This window comes from Canis lupus, chromosome 2, assembly GCF_011100685.1.
Source record: "Canis lupus familiaris isolate Mischka breed German Shepherd chromosome 2, alternate assembly UU_Cfam_GSD_1.0, whole genome shotgun sequence".
Taxonomy (NCBI): Eukaryota; Metazoa; Chordata; class Mammalia; order Carnivora; family Canidae; genus Canis; species Canis lupus.
In genome coordinates, this window is record NC_049223.1 from 83,890,720 (window position 1) to 83,904,942 (window position 14,223).

The following is a 14,223-nucleotide window of genomic DNA, read 5'->3' on the forward strand; positions in this document are numbered from 1 at the left end:
CAGAGTGTGCGGGAGACGGTGTGGAAGCTTGGCATCCCTTCCCCATACCTGCCCCAGGCCTCTTCCACCTGGCCGTTCCTGGGCACACTGGGAACCTGCTAAGGAAACTGCTCTCCTGAGTTCCAGGAGCAGAAGAGCACGGGAACCTCCAATTTACTGCCACCTGCCCAGAAACACAGGCGACAACCTGGACTTTTGATTGACGTCTGAAGTGACGGCAGCGGAGGTGGGGGTGGGGGGTGGCCCAGTCCTGTCAGGCCGAGCCCCGAACGTGTGGGGTCTGGTGCTGTCTGCAGGTGGATGGTGTCAGCGTGGGGTCCTGTTGCCGGGCGCCCACCGACGTGCAGTCAGAACCGCTGGCACAGGGAGCAGCCTGGCCCCTCTAGTGACAGGGCCTGTGTGCGCAGAAGCTGAGCTGCTCACGGCGGCCACTGACTTGGCGCTTCATGCCACAGCCTGTTGGAACCGTCAGCGGGCTCGTGTTTCGAGGAACCAAGTTTGATCAGTGCAACCACACACCCCGGAGAGCAGGGCAGGCTGTGCTGTGCCCGCGTCCTGCTGGGCGGCGCTCCTTTACCGAGGTTTCACTGCCCGGAGGGGAGACTGGCAACGTAAGGGCATCAAAAGCCTCACGAGGGGGATGGCGACCCTTAAATACCGCCCACCAGAGGGCTGTGGCCAGCGGGACGCCGGCGAGCCCACTAAGACACCATCAGGGACCGCTTCCTGCCGCGGAGAGGCATCTCCCGCAGCTCGCCCAGACCAGGACGGTCTCCGTGCACACAGCGGTGACGCTCTCGTTAGGTCCTGATACGTAAAATCTCTCCTCGACGCAGAGGGAAAAACACCAAAGGATCTACCTTAGGAGGACTGTGGCTACCTCTGTGCGGTGGGCGCTTGGTACTGCTCTTTTGTTCATATTATCCTGCCCTGTATTTTCTTTTTCTTCTTTTTTAACAACTAAACAGCCGTGTGATGAGGAAAAAAAGAAGTTCTAAGAAAAAAAACCGGGATCCCTGGGTGGCGCAGCGGTTTAGCGCCTGCCTTTGGCCCAGGGTGCAATCCTGGAGACCCGGGATCAAATCCCATGTCGGGCTCCCGGTGCATGGAGCCTGTTTCTCCCTCTGCCTGTGTCTCTGCCTCTCTCTCTCTCTCTCTCTGTGACTATCATAAATAAATTAAAAAAAAATAAAAATGTATTTAAAAAAAAAAAAAAAACCAGGAAAGTCTGTAGCACTGATTACTAGTCGTATCTAATTGGATCTTCTACAATTCTGAGCGCCCTGCTGGAAATGCCCTCATTTACTGTCCTAAGTGCCCAGGACGGGCGGGGAGCAGCCCCTTCCTCCTCCAGGAGGTGCAGGCTGGGCGAGGCCTGCGAGGCCTGCGAGGCCTGGCGGAAAGAGCAGGAGCTGGCGGAGGACAGGAGGACGGAGGACGGAGGAGGACGCCCCGGACGCCCCGCGCTCGCGACACTGGCGACACCTGCTGGCCGAGCTGAGGGCGTGCAGGGGGCAGCGGCGGACGGGGCCTCCGGGGTCCTCCGGGGTCCTCCTGGGTGGGAAGCCCTGACTCACACAGTGGGGACGGGGTCCTTCCAGAAGCAGGCACAGCCGCGGGCACGACTGGAAACCAGACTCACCTCTCCCACGGCATTCACCACGGGCAGGTGCCGCAGGCCCATCGTTCTGAACAGGTTGAAGACTTGGGAGACGTGGGTGTTGGGTGAAACGGTGAAGGGCGAAGGGTTCATGTATGGGGTGACATCCTGCAGAGAAGACAACACAAGTCACCTGTGGCCACTCACGCCCTGCCCTGGACGAGGCGCGAACACGCGGACGAGCAGCGGTCGGCTCCGTGCAGGACAGGCTGCTGGCCACCTCCAGGGGCCCGGCCCCACGGGGACAGCCCTGCTCACCACAATCATGCGCGGGTTTAGGAGCGTCAGGTCCAGGTCGTGGATGTCGGGGTACCGCGGGTAATCCTCAGCCATCTCGGCGTAGGACAGGCGCGGCTGGCTGGCGCTCTGCAATCCCAACCAAGACACATCCTTGTACCCAGTACAGCCACCGTCGGGGACATTCACAGCCCCTCCCTCTCCACGTCCACAGCCCCACCTGGTGCGAGGTGGTACAGAACGGGGGCTCTGCCGTGAGAGGCCCGGGGCCCGAGGCCAGCTCCCAGCCTCGCTGTGCCCCTCGGCGAACCTCCTACTCTCTCTGAACCTGCTTCTCTCCGTCTGTGAGGTGCACACGGCTTGCCCTGGAGTCTACGTGAGAGCAGAGCTACCTACCAGCTCCCGTGGGTTGACGTGTCTCTCAAAAGACACGCCTGACTAGCGCTAACTCCTGCTACCCTGTGGGTGTGGCCATGTCAGAAGCAGGGTCTCTGCAGACAGAAGCCAGTTCAGAAGAGGGCAGGCAGGATTGGGGTGAGCCCCAGTCCACTGACAATATCAAGAGGAGAGGCGCACAGGGAGCACACCACGTGACACGGGAGCAGAGGCTGCAGTGGCAGATCCACGGTCAAGGAGAGCCAGGCATGGCTGGCAGCCTCCACGCACGAGGAAGCCAAGGCCCCGCTGACGTGCGGGCTTTGTACTCCGGCCTTGACAACTACGGAAGAACGCGTTCCTCCTGCTTGCAGCCACCTGGTCTGTGGCAGTTGGACACAGCGGCTCTGTTCCCACCCCTGCATCCCACGTCTCCCGCATTTGCCCTCAGCCCTCCAAGGGCACCTGGGCCACACCAACAGGGTCTCAGGCTGGGCGCAGTGGCCACAAGTGCTGGTCACTGCTCTGCCCTGGTCACTCTCCCCGCGGCTCCACTCTGCACGCTGCATTCTCCGCCCACCGCCCGCCCAGCGGCACGCAGCTCCCGCTGCTCCATCAGGCCAGCACTGGCTGGTTTCTGCCTTTAGACAAGGCCTCTAACGCAGCCCACCTCGGCCCTCCTGTGCTCCTGTGGGCAAGAGCTCAAGCAGGACAGTCAGTCTGGAAAGCAGGCCTCTGGGCAACCTCTGCAGGCTTTGTCTACAGGGGGTGACGTGTGTGGGGATGGCCAGGCCTTCAGGGCACGAGAGGGACCACTTTGAACAACACACCCCACCCACCCCCACTTGTCTCTACAAAACCCAAATGAAAGAAAAAAAAATTAGTGGGAAGAACAGCATTTTAAAAAAACTCAAAGTCTATTAAAAGTCTACAGGCTACAAGGGCAGCAGTTGTCAGGGGGCCTGGGGGAGCCCCCCACCGCGTGTCACCTGACAGGCGCCGGCCACGGCCGAGGTGACCACGGGGCTGGCTGCACAAGCACGGGACAGCAGCCCGCCGGCACACAGACTCCCAAAGGTCCACTTCTGTTCCCCGTGCTCCTACCACCCTGTGCCTTCCAGAATCCCAGCGCAGACCAGAGAGACTCACTGATTGATTTTCAGAGTAACAAACTCCTCGGACGAGCAGGGTGACAAGCTGTGACCGCAGGATCAGGCCGTGGAAGGTCAGAGGGCGGAAGCGCTCCTCCATGGTCCAGTCTTCGCTCGGGGACTGGTCAGGGTATAGGTTGGGGTAGGGAGTGTATCTGTTATATAAAAACCAGATGCTGCCTAGCACACCCTCAGCAGGATTGCTTCTTGCTTTGCCCCCACGTCCCTGACCAGCTCCCCGAATCCCCAAGGAGCTCGGGAGCTGCCTCAGAGCAAAGCGCCGGCCCTTCCTGAGCCCCGCGAGCAGGTGCCCACGCAGCGGGGGGCCGTGCTCTCACCTTCGCTCCAGCATCTGCTGCAGGAGGTCCTCCTTCTCGGCGGGCTCCTCGGAGGCGAGGTGCTCGTCACACACGTTTCGTAGCTCACTCGACGGGTATGACTTCATGGACTGGCTCCGTCTGCGCTGCTCGCCAGCCCGGGTGAGGATGCTGGATTTCTGTGCGTGGGAATGGGTGATGGGGACAGAGGTTTCTACCAGGGAGGCCACGGATTGCTGGGCCCGGTACGCCACCGTGACACCTCCGTAGCTTAAGGATGCGGGTCCAGTGAGGCCAAGCTTATGCCGACACAGCAATGGCAAGACGTCTTCGCCATGGCTCACGGGCCGGGGCTGCAGGGAGCCTCTCCGCTCTCAGGGCGTGCAGACCAGCCCAATGTCCCCCCTCCTTTGATTTGAGAACAGCACCTCGACTCTCCAGGGGGAGCCCTTTCCCATGCGATGTCATGGTGGGACCGTCCGTGTGCCTGGCCCCCAGAGCCAACGGTGGGCACACGGGACTCTTCCTCTGCCTAGATTTCAAATCAGGAGCAAAGGCTGGTGGCCACGCCTCCCAACACCCTCCGGGGTCTGCCAGCCGCCTGCACACCCAGCGCACCGCTTCTGGTCCCCCAGCTCCCCGGTCAGCCCTGCAGCTTCCAGCTGATTTGTCTTTGTCTTAAGAAGGCCAAAGTCCATTTCTGCCTAGGCAACTCTAGAAAGCTCCTGAAACCACTCACACACCACAAACAATGCCGACTAGGACAAAAAATTCCATCCATGCATTTACTTGGGTGAGAATGGACACGTGTCCTGACGGCCAGCAAAGTCCACACTTGCGGTCACGTCTACACTCACTGCCACAAGAACAAGGAGGCTGATGCTCCCTGAGAGCCCACCGGCGCCCCCATCTACGGGGTGTGGCAAGCACTAGCAGGTGCGTGCGTCAGGGAGCACCTTATTTCTCGTCCACCGTTCCCTCCGGCTGCCGTACCTTGAACCTGATGTTGTTACTGATGAGCTGGTTGCCCTTCATGAACTCCTTCTCGTTGCCCCGGTTCTCCGTGACCACCGGGAAGGCGTGGTGGACCGTGGTGCGCAGGATGCTCACTAGAGACTGGATGCGGGTGTGTGGGTAGACGTAGGTGAGGTTGGGCTCCATGATGTCACTGGCTCTCAGTCTGGGGGAGGGAGGAAAGCCGTCCAGCCTCACAAGAGCCCACAGTGCCCCAGGAGCGAGTCCTGGCTCCCCCGCACACCTTCTGAGCCACCTCCAGCAGTTACTTGCACACGCGCATTCCTTGGTACTTCTATCCTTCGGCAAGTGCCCTTCCCCGTGCCTGGAATGCACTTCCCTGCTCTGCCAAGCCGGTGGGCCTTTCCTCACCCCTCAGCTCAACACAAAATATCCTCTCAGCACAAACCTCACCTACTTGCCTGGGTGACTGGCCATCCCTTCCTCAGCCCTCTGTGGCAATTCCTCATGTTATCACGGATTGCTAATGGTACTACCAGAATTTATCAAAAAAAAAAAAAAAAAAAAGGCGGGGGGGCTATCCCTTTAGACCAGGGGGCAACCGCAGGTCCCAGGTCAAATCTGGCCTCTCCCACTCATTTACCAATCGTCCACGGCTCTGTCCGCACTGCGGTGACAGAGCTGAGGAGTTGTGACAGAGACCACGCGGCCTGCAAAGCTGAAAGGATTTACCAGCGGCCCCTTTACAGAAGTTTGCTGATCCCTCTGTTGGACTATAAGGGCCTTGTGGGATCCCCAGACACAGGAGGCCCAAACCATTTGCAGGCTGATGGATAAATCGGCGACTGTGCCCAGAATAATCACTGCTGATGGCATGACACTTCCTTGGGCACGCGTGGGGCAGGCTGGTTCTCACTCACAGGGCTCAGCAGACCCTTAGCGGAAACATCCGGTCCTAACGCAGACCTGATCAGAGACCTGCCTTCATGTTGAACCAGGAGGCCATGGGAGCCACACCAAACCATGCAGCAGCCGCCCGCCTCCGGCCCTCAGCTCCCACCACACCCCGCTGCTTCCGTAGTTACCTACCAGTTCACTGGACTCCCACCCCACTCCCCACCCTGATGACACCACTCCCCACCCTCGGGCCCGAGGTCATACATTCTGCAACCAGGACAGAAGAGAAGGGCGAGCCTCACTTGTCCATTTCCGCCTCTGTCTCCCATTCCAGGAGCGGCACGCCCCGCAAGCCCACGTGGATATCATAAATGCCTTTGTTGAAAAAGTCCCCTGTCCATTTGGCCACCTGAAACACAGAGGAAAGATTGAAAAGAGGCTGCTGGGGGGCTGAGCTCGGCCCTGCGCCTGAGAGAGGCCCAGAGGGGGAGTACTCACCATCAGAGTGATCATAATGGGGAGCCCGTATGTAATCTCGTTGGTAGATTCGATCAGGATGACCGTGAGACTGATGGTCATGCGGACCACCCCGCCCAGGAAAGCTGCGGCACCAATCAGGGCGAAGGTCCCCGAATAGATGTGGCCCAAGCCGATGTAGCTGGGCAAGAGAGAAACCAAGACCACGGCTTAGAGTGACAAGGTTTGCACACGTGTGCACATGCACACATGGCCATGCTCGCACACACACATGCACACACTTACCTTTTGAGGACATTGGCCACTAAACGTCCAAAAGCAGCTCCGCACAGCAGGGAAGGCACAAAAAGGCCACTTGGAACAGAAATGCCATAGGTCCAACATGCGAGCAGGAAGTAGAGCACGAAAAACAAGGCCAGAGTGACTGGGCTAAAAGTACCTGCGAGGCAAGAACCAACCTTAGTTCCACCACCAGGTGCCACCAGGTCCACCGGGCTGCCCTGGCCCATCCCAGGTCCTTCCACACCCCAACCAGTTCACTTCCAACACTGGAGGCAGAGACTCTAGCCTTGTCTGGGTTGCTAGTACAAAAGAAAAGTCCTATTTTGATCAGAATTGAGGGCAAGCCTGGCCGTGTCTATGGGCCAACAGAAGGTGTAGAGGAACCATCATCTGTTCCCTGCAGAAAGAAAACAATCACCCAAGAACGGGCAGGCTCCCAGATACTCACCATCCTGGTGGAAAAGCTGAAGGATGGCAGACTCCTGGGGATTGAAGAAGAGTGTGGCCATGTCATTGTAAGTCTCATTGGGACAGAAAAAGGTCTTGATACTTGAATTGACATCTTCTGACGAGACCTAAGACACAGGGATCAAAAAGTTAGTACAAGGGCAGTACAAAGTCCGCATACGTGACCAGGGCGCTCAAAGTCTTGGAGTGGCAGGTCTCCGCTGAGGTGGAGAAAGTCTGGCTTGCAAGCTTTACTGGGAGATGAGACAGGTGGCAAAAAAAATACATCTCTAGCCAAGAGCAGTCAACCATGAGACTATATTCCTTACACTTTGAGAAAGAAAGACCTGGGATGAGGGCGCTTGAGTTACGACAATGAAACACCACGGATCTGGCTCTGCTTCCCCTCCCAGTGCTAATTCTGTAAGTGATACCACTGGAAGTCTGGCCCAACAGCCCCTGTGCACTGTGGGGGAGACGAGGCAGGTGACAGGTGAGTAGCTGGGAGTTGACAGGTGATGGTGGAGGACAGGCCTGGGTACTGCCTGACCCCACACCCCAACTTTGGCTCCAAATGGAAAAGGTCTCTGCCCTGAATTTTCTGCAGAAGAAAACACACTCCCACATGGGGCCTGGATGCTCCTGCCTCTCCCTCCAAGGCCCAGCTGGCTGAACAAAACCCAACCTGGGAAAAGAGGTTATTTCTCCATATCTCAGACCTCTTGCTCTCTCCACCATTTTGTGCAGGACAATGGAATCCTGATACTTGCCTGACTCATCAGGGGCAAAGGCGCTGGAGTTACTTGCCTGACTCATCAGGGGCAAAGGCGCTGGAGTAGGACAGTCCTTATTTTTATTTTTTGCAAACACACGAGGGTTATTTACAAGCTCGAGCTTGGGTCCAAGTGTACCCGACACAGCAGAGCAGGATAGTCCTTATTTTGTAGCTGATAGTGTCCAACGGTGCAGCTGGTATACTTCACATTTACCCCAGCGCGCACACACACAGAGTGTTAGTACACGGTTCACTGAAAGGAATGGACTTTCCTGGATTCAAGTCTGTCGGGGATGCTGTAGAGATACCCTTATGTGGACACTATCACCACACTAGGTGATGGGGGTGCAGTCCTGCCAGGTGGGCCTGCCTGGGCAGGATGGCTGAAGACCGCCAAGAGAAGCAGGTCAGTACCCGCTCCTGGTGGAACCTGGCAGAGACGAGCAGCCAAAGGAGAAACGTGTGTGGCTCACAATGAGGCGACCACGGGATGATCCACACGTGCAGGGTTTCCCAAACCATGTCGGGGGGTACACCAGGCCCAGGGGCTCCCTGGAAAGAGTCCTGCGTCAAATGGGCGGAGATGCATCACAGCACTTGCTGGAGCTCAGAAGACCTGCTGAAGGCAGAGCAGAGGCTCCAGCATCAGACGGCCACTCTACAGCGACCGTGGGAGCGGCACTTCATTCTGTAACGCTCTGGCTGCCTCACCTGTGAAATACGTTAATGCTGACCTCATGGCATATACTATCCCCTGTGAGAGCAGGTCAAGACCTCACTTTGTGGGGCGCCTGGATGGCTCAGTCGGTTAAGCGTCTGCTTTTGGCTCAGGTCATGATCCTTGGGTCCTAGGATCGAGTCCCACATCGGGCTCCCTGCTCAGTGGGGAGCCTGCTTCACCTCTGCTGCTCTCTCACGGACTCTCAAATAAATAAAGAAAATTTCAAGAAAAATAAAAGAAAATAAAAAATAAATAAATAAATAAATAAATAAATAAATAAATAAATAAATAAAAAGAGAGGCCTCACGTTGTTTTCTCCTCTGTAAACGTGGATAATAACAGCAGCCAGCATGGCGGTGGTAAAGACCACACGAAGTCATGTATGTGAGTGCTTGGTGGGACAGCTGGCGCACAAGAAATACTCCAAACACTTGTAACACTTACAGAATTTTAAACGCCCTAAAATGTCCTGTATTAAAGCAATTCGTTTAATTTTGGCTAACCCCTTAGACCACAGGATTTTTTTCCATTTGTTTTTGAATCATATGCATCAGGGTTCCACAGAATGCGTCTAGGAAATACTGCTCTGTAATGAGGTAGCCTCAGTATTAGCAAGTAACAGGGGTTGGTGAATTTTTTCCATAAATAGCCACACAGTAAGAATTTTAGATTTCATAGGCCACAGAGTCTCTGCTGTATATTCTTTTTTTCCTAAACACTCTTTAAAAATGTGAATACCATTCTTTAGCTAGAGGGCTACAGAAAAACAAGCAGTTGCCAAAGCCACATTTGGCCAATGGGCCACAGTTTGGCAACCTCCGATCTAACACTTGTTACTCTTCATGGACATTCCTGGGGACACCAAAGGGGCAGCCATCCAAGACAGAGTCCCCACGAAGCTCCGCAGGGGCAACAAGATGACAAGGAACTTAGGGACCGTTCCTGAGCCTCACCCCTAGGGGCCAGAACCACACATCTGGCTGACCACAGGCAGCTCTCAGAGCCACTAGCTTGGACCAGAGATTATCAGGGCAGAGTAAGCTGGAATGCCTCCCTCACTGCCTCTGCTCTTTCAAGAAAAGGTTCTAGAAAGTACTACATATTCCTAGAAGAGAGGAGAAATGGAAAAAGAGCATAGGCCAGAACCTAAGCCCAGTAAGAACAAGATGCCCAGAGAGCCAGAGCACCGATCACCCTGAGGCAGACATTCCTTTCTCCCTGTCTCAAGGGTGATGCTCACAACCATGGGGGTGAGGCTGGTGGGCACCTTTCAGGGGTGAAGTGGTAAGAGTAAACTGGGGTTTGGTGAAGAAGCGGTCGTCTGCTTCCTGAGCTTGTCTCCAGTTACTTTTGTTCAACAAAGAGAGAGAGAACGAGAGAGAGAGAAAGAGAGAGAGAGGAGCTTCCTTCTACGATGACCATGACTCTTCATAGAAGTGAAAAAGACAGAGAAAGACAAGAGGAAGACAGTCTTTTCTCTTCAGTGAAAAGGCTCCTGCAGACCGGATACAGGCATGGAGCAAGGAAACACCTCTCCCGGCTGCAAGCAGAGGCCAATCACACGTTTGTGGAATCATCGTCTTTGTGGGAATAGGGCAAAGGCGGGGTGCGCAGCGCTTACCTGGAGCTGGAAGGAGTCATTACCGATTTGACCCGAAGCAGACATTTGTCGGCACTCTCCTAACACCATCGAGGCCGTAAACACCACCACGGTGGTTACCACAGACACCAAGAGGCTCTCGAGGACTCTAGGAAGCAAAGCACAGCTGTTACTATGGAATAGAAAGACCCCCCAGCCTCGGGAACTAAACAACACAGCCCTGTCTACCCCCAACCCTCATTTCCCCCAAAGAGCATGCCAGCAGCCCGAGTAAGAGAGCACACGTGCAGAATTTGCCAGCGACTTGCTCTATCCTGGCAATTTGTACGTCAGCTGGGGGTACCAGTAACATGGGCTGCTACACCCACTTCCTCTCCCTCTGAGGAACACAACAGCCTTCCATTTTAGGTCCAGGGGCAAGAGTCTCATCAACCCTTCTGACTCTGCCGTGTGTCCTTGTGGCTGGGAGGCAACCAGCACCTCTGATATAAATTAAGCTCAGACTCAGACTTTTGGCCTGTCTGACAAATAGAGTAGATCTAGGACCCGGTCTACATTTTTAGGCTTAGACATGAAATCAAGCTGGTGTGGGAAGCAGAGTCAGCTCGCACGAGTGCCTTCCTCGGGAGAGATGGCCTGGTCCACAGGAAGCTCAGGGAGCCACAGCAGGCTGGGGGAGGCGACCAGGTACCTGACGAGCTTAGGTTTCGGGTGCACGTTTCGCATACGGTACTTTGCAAGCCTCTTGTTCAGACAGTTGAATGTGGCTCCCAGGAGGCCCCCAATGACCCCCATCACGACGAAGAAACCCAAATCCATAGCTGTCCAGAGATGACATTTTTTATCAGAGTCAGAGCACTGAGAGAAGGGGCAAGGGAGGGAGAGAGAAAAACCAGAGTGCCCATGAGAACAGGAAGGGACAGAAGCAGAGAAGACAGAAATAAGAGGCGAGCTTTCCACCTACGAGAGCCAATGCAGTGCTGGAAGCCTGCCCGCACCGAGCACTGAGCATGCACAGGCGTCTAACGAGGCAGACAGGCCCCACTAGAAGCTCTACCTACCCTTCTGACAACTGCTCTCAGGTACTTTGCTTATTAATAAGAGCATTTTTCATGGGTCAAGTAAAACCAAAACACCCCCCATGACCCCAAAAACTATGGAAGAAAGGATGAAACATACCTTAAACTCGCCAAAGTTCAGCAATCCGGGGAGCTGGAAGGAACCCCAACTTCCAAACTGAATCCCAGAACGAAAGAAGTTGAGGGTGAAGGTGGCAGACATGGAACAAAAGAGCTAGGAGACAGGTGACAAACACAGGAACACTCAGTAGAGACAAGTCCTACTTCCTCCTGGGCGCTCGGGGCCTCAGGAAACCTCCTGCTCCCCTGCAGAAACCCCGAAGAAACTCCAGGTCTGTGTGGAGACCTGGGACCCCCCCCACCCCCAGCGGGCACACCGGAGGTGTGGAAAACTGCGAATCAGGCTGTGAGGGGTGTGCACTCAGCAGCCTACCAGGAGAGCCTATTTATCTAGAGCCTGTTACGGACTAGATCTTGTGGCCGAAAAGGAAGAGTAGCTACAAGAGGAGGAACAGGGTAGCCTCAGGTCAGGGACTGGGCAGGGCTCAAGTCCACCCCCTGCCACTGCCTGTCTGCCTCTGCCCCCAGCTGGTCTCCTGTTCTCATGCCACGTGGTTTCTCAAGAGACAACGGACAGGAGGCCTTAACATGAAAAGTACAGAAAAAGTACTATAGTTTGGACTTACTGGTCTAGAGCAAAAGAATTTCTTTTTTTTTTAATTTTTAAAATTCAAATTCAATTAATTAACATATAACGTATCATTAGTGTCAGAGGTAGGCGAGACTCATCCGTCTTACAGAACACCCAGTGCTCCTTACATCTCGTGCCCTCCTTCATGCCCATCCCCCACTTACCCCAGCCCGCCCCCCCTGCAGTGACCCTGTTTCCGACGATTAAGAGTCTCCTGTGGTTTATCTCTCGCTCTCTCATTTTTCCCTCCCTTCCTCTCTGATCCTGTTTTGTTTCTTAAATTCCACATATGAGTGAGATTGTATGGTAGTTGTCTTTCTCTGATGGACTTCATTTCACTTAGCATAATACCCCCTAGTTCCATCCACATCTTTGCAAGTTGCAAGATTTATTTTTTTAGATGGCTAAGTAGTATTCCACTGAACAAAGATATTTCTAACAAAGTCAACTCTCCTGGTTTCATCAAAACGACAGGTAACTGTACCACGTAAGAGATGTCCAGTTTCGTTTTGGAGGCAGTGGCTAATTTAGGAGAGGCTTCACTGCAAGTGCTCCTTACCACTTTCCACGTGAGCCCCTGGTTCCAGAAGGACGAGCCCTCTTCCAGACTGAACAGGGTACCCCCGATGGGAGCCCCGAAAGCTGCAGCAACTCCAGCAGCCGCCCCTGCTGATACAAAGTCTCGCTTGTCTCTGAGGGGAGAAGACGGAGAGGTGATTTACCCAGAAGAGCAAGAGTCCTCAGGAGGCAAAAGGCAGTTGTTCACTTCCTTGTCCACCAACACTGGGACCCGTGACCCACAGTCAGGGCTTACGAGGGGCAGGTGTCTGGCAGGCAGACTCACCAGCAAATATGGTTTACTCAAACCCTCCCCTTAGTCGGAGGGGCTCCCTGACGTCAGTCCGCTCTGAACGTGGGATCTCGTCACCAGAGCACAGACTTCTGGCCGTGTGAGCTGTGCTCTTACCAGATCTTTCTCCCGGAAAGCCACAGCATCAGTGACAACGTCAGAGTGCTGGTTACACGCAGAGGAGTGGGTAAGTGATCTACGGGAATCCCAGTATGAGTAGGAGGACAACTCTGAACTCAGGGCCGATTCCAAAGGCCGGGCAGGGTGCGCACGTCAGTACACATGCAAATCCCACCGGGCGAAAAAGTACCCAGACAAGCACTTTCTAACCCAGAAAGGCAGCTGACCAAGAACATCACTTTGGAATATAAAACACATTATTGATAATACGCCTGTGGACTTTCTTGGTCGTGTTTTCAATATTGGACCATCTTCACTGAGATGGTTCTAGGCCTTATGTCCTGACAAAATAGAAGCTACGATGTCAGCCTGGCCCTCGTGCTTATTTTCAGAAGCATCAAAGCCCCCCCTCCACTCTGACAGGTGGGTCTTGCACGCAGCCTGCCCAGCAGGGCAGCCGGTGAGCCAGCTACTGTGACTGTAGTCGGATCCGAGGAGCAGGAAATGAACTGGATTGAGTTTCCATACCTGTCACTTCGGAAGTAGGGGAAGTTAAACTGGATCTTCCGTAAGGAGATGCTCTGAAACTAGAGAAAGAGAAAACAAAGTGTGTGTGGGGAATGCCCACAGGGACCAGAGCTGCAGGAAGCCAAGGCACCAGAAGGTCCCCTTTGCTTCAGCACACCCAGGCAGATGTGTTGCAAGAAGGAAGAGGCCAGAACAGCAACGTGGAAAAAAAATCGTTACTTCTGGGAGGAGCTTCTTTTCTTGCCCCTCAGATTTCTAGGATCTTTGGAAATTGCATGTGGTACACAGTCAACACATCAGACAGAAAAAGGGGAAACTGCTGGGTGGAAGGAGGAAATGAAAGCTGCTGCTGAAGATGAAGTGGGCTCTGATCAGGGGATGTGGGTGTGGAAGGGGCTCAAGGAGCCAGCGTCCAATGAGCCCAGCAAGTTCTCACGCTGCCACCCGTCCTCCCCTAGCCTCCCCTAGCCTCCTTCGGCCTCTCAGCCCACTTCTGGTAGGCCAGGTGCTTGACATAAAGGAGAGGATGCAGTCACAAAAGAGAGACAAACAGATGGACTCTGGACGAAAGAGTCTTCTCTCCTTTCCGTCAACGGCCCACAGCCACAGCGACTCCCTCCCATGACGGCCCGAGAACTAACCATCTACAAGGGGCGGTTCAAAGGAACAGAGACGTCTCAAACTTGCAGCCAGGGATCTGGAATAAGCCTTAAGAAGAGGCTCTCTGCAGGCCCGAGCCAGTGCTAAGCCCTGGTTTCCTCAACTGAGAATGGGGAGGATGAGGACAAGCAAACCCCTGCAGTGACTCCAAGAAAGAAAGAAGCTGCTACACAGAGACTCTGGCCCAGAAAGCACTTTAGCAAACAGCAGCAGCTAATATTCCTGTGCTCCTTCCAATGGCCTCACCACAGACCCGGGTCTGGAACCGGCCCGGTCCGTGTGTCCAACCCCTTGGGGTTCGGCAGCACGTTTTGGCAGCTGAGGTGATCTATCAACTGCCTGATGGGCCGGTGCTCAGTACTGGCCTGTGGTACCAGGTGA

General features: G+C 54.9%; 1 protein-coding gene across 4 annotated transcripts in view; it reads right to left on the bottom strand.

Annotated features, from left to right (window-relative positions):
- CLCN6 (chloride voltage-gated channel 6) overlaps nucleotides 1-14,223 on the bottom strand; it is a 34,862-nt gene that overhangs the window by 3,786 nt on the left and 16,853 nt on the right. For 3 of the 4 annotated variants that reach the window (XM_038532010.1, XM_038532011.1, XM_038532009.1), the window contains 14 exons: nucleotides 13,183-13,241; nucleotides 12,244-12,376; nucleotides 11,094-11,207; nucleotides 10,606-10,772; nucleotides 9,936-10,062; nucleotides 6,820-6,946; nucleotides 6,375-6,528; nucleotides 6,111-6,270; nucleotides 5,915-6,021; nucleotides 4,734-4,920; nucleotides 3,762-3,919; nucleotides 3,422-3,578; nucleotides 1,919-2,026; nucleotides 1,643-1,768 (listed from right to left, as the gene is read on the bottom strand). In XM_038532010.1, coding sequence (XP_038387938.1) covers nucleotides 1,643-1,768; nucleotides 1,919-2,026; nucleotides 3,422-3,578; nucleotides 3,762-3,919; nucleotides 4,734-4,920; nucleotides 5,915-6,021; nucleotides 6,111-6,270; nucleotides 6,375-6,528; nucleotides 6,820-6,946; nucleotides 9,936-10,062; nucleotides 10,606-10,772; nucleotides 11,094-11,207; nucleotides 12,244-12,376; nucleotides 13,183-13,241 — 1,884 coding nt within the window. Of the gene's footprint in view, nucleotides 1-1,642; nucleotides 1,769-1,918; nucleotides 2,027-3,421; nucleotides 3,579-3,761; nucleotides 3,920-4,733; nucleotides 4,921-5,914; nucleotides 6,022-6,110; nucleotides 6,271-6,374; nucleotides 6,529-6,819; nucleotides 6,947-9,935; nucleotides 10,063-10,605; nucleotides 10,773-11,093; nucleotides 11,208-12,243; nucleotides 12,377-13,182; nucleotides 13,242-14,223 lie in introns of those variants that run through there. The other variant, XR_005356192.1, reaches the window with a different exon arrangement.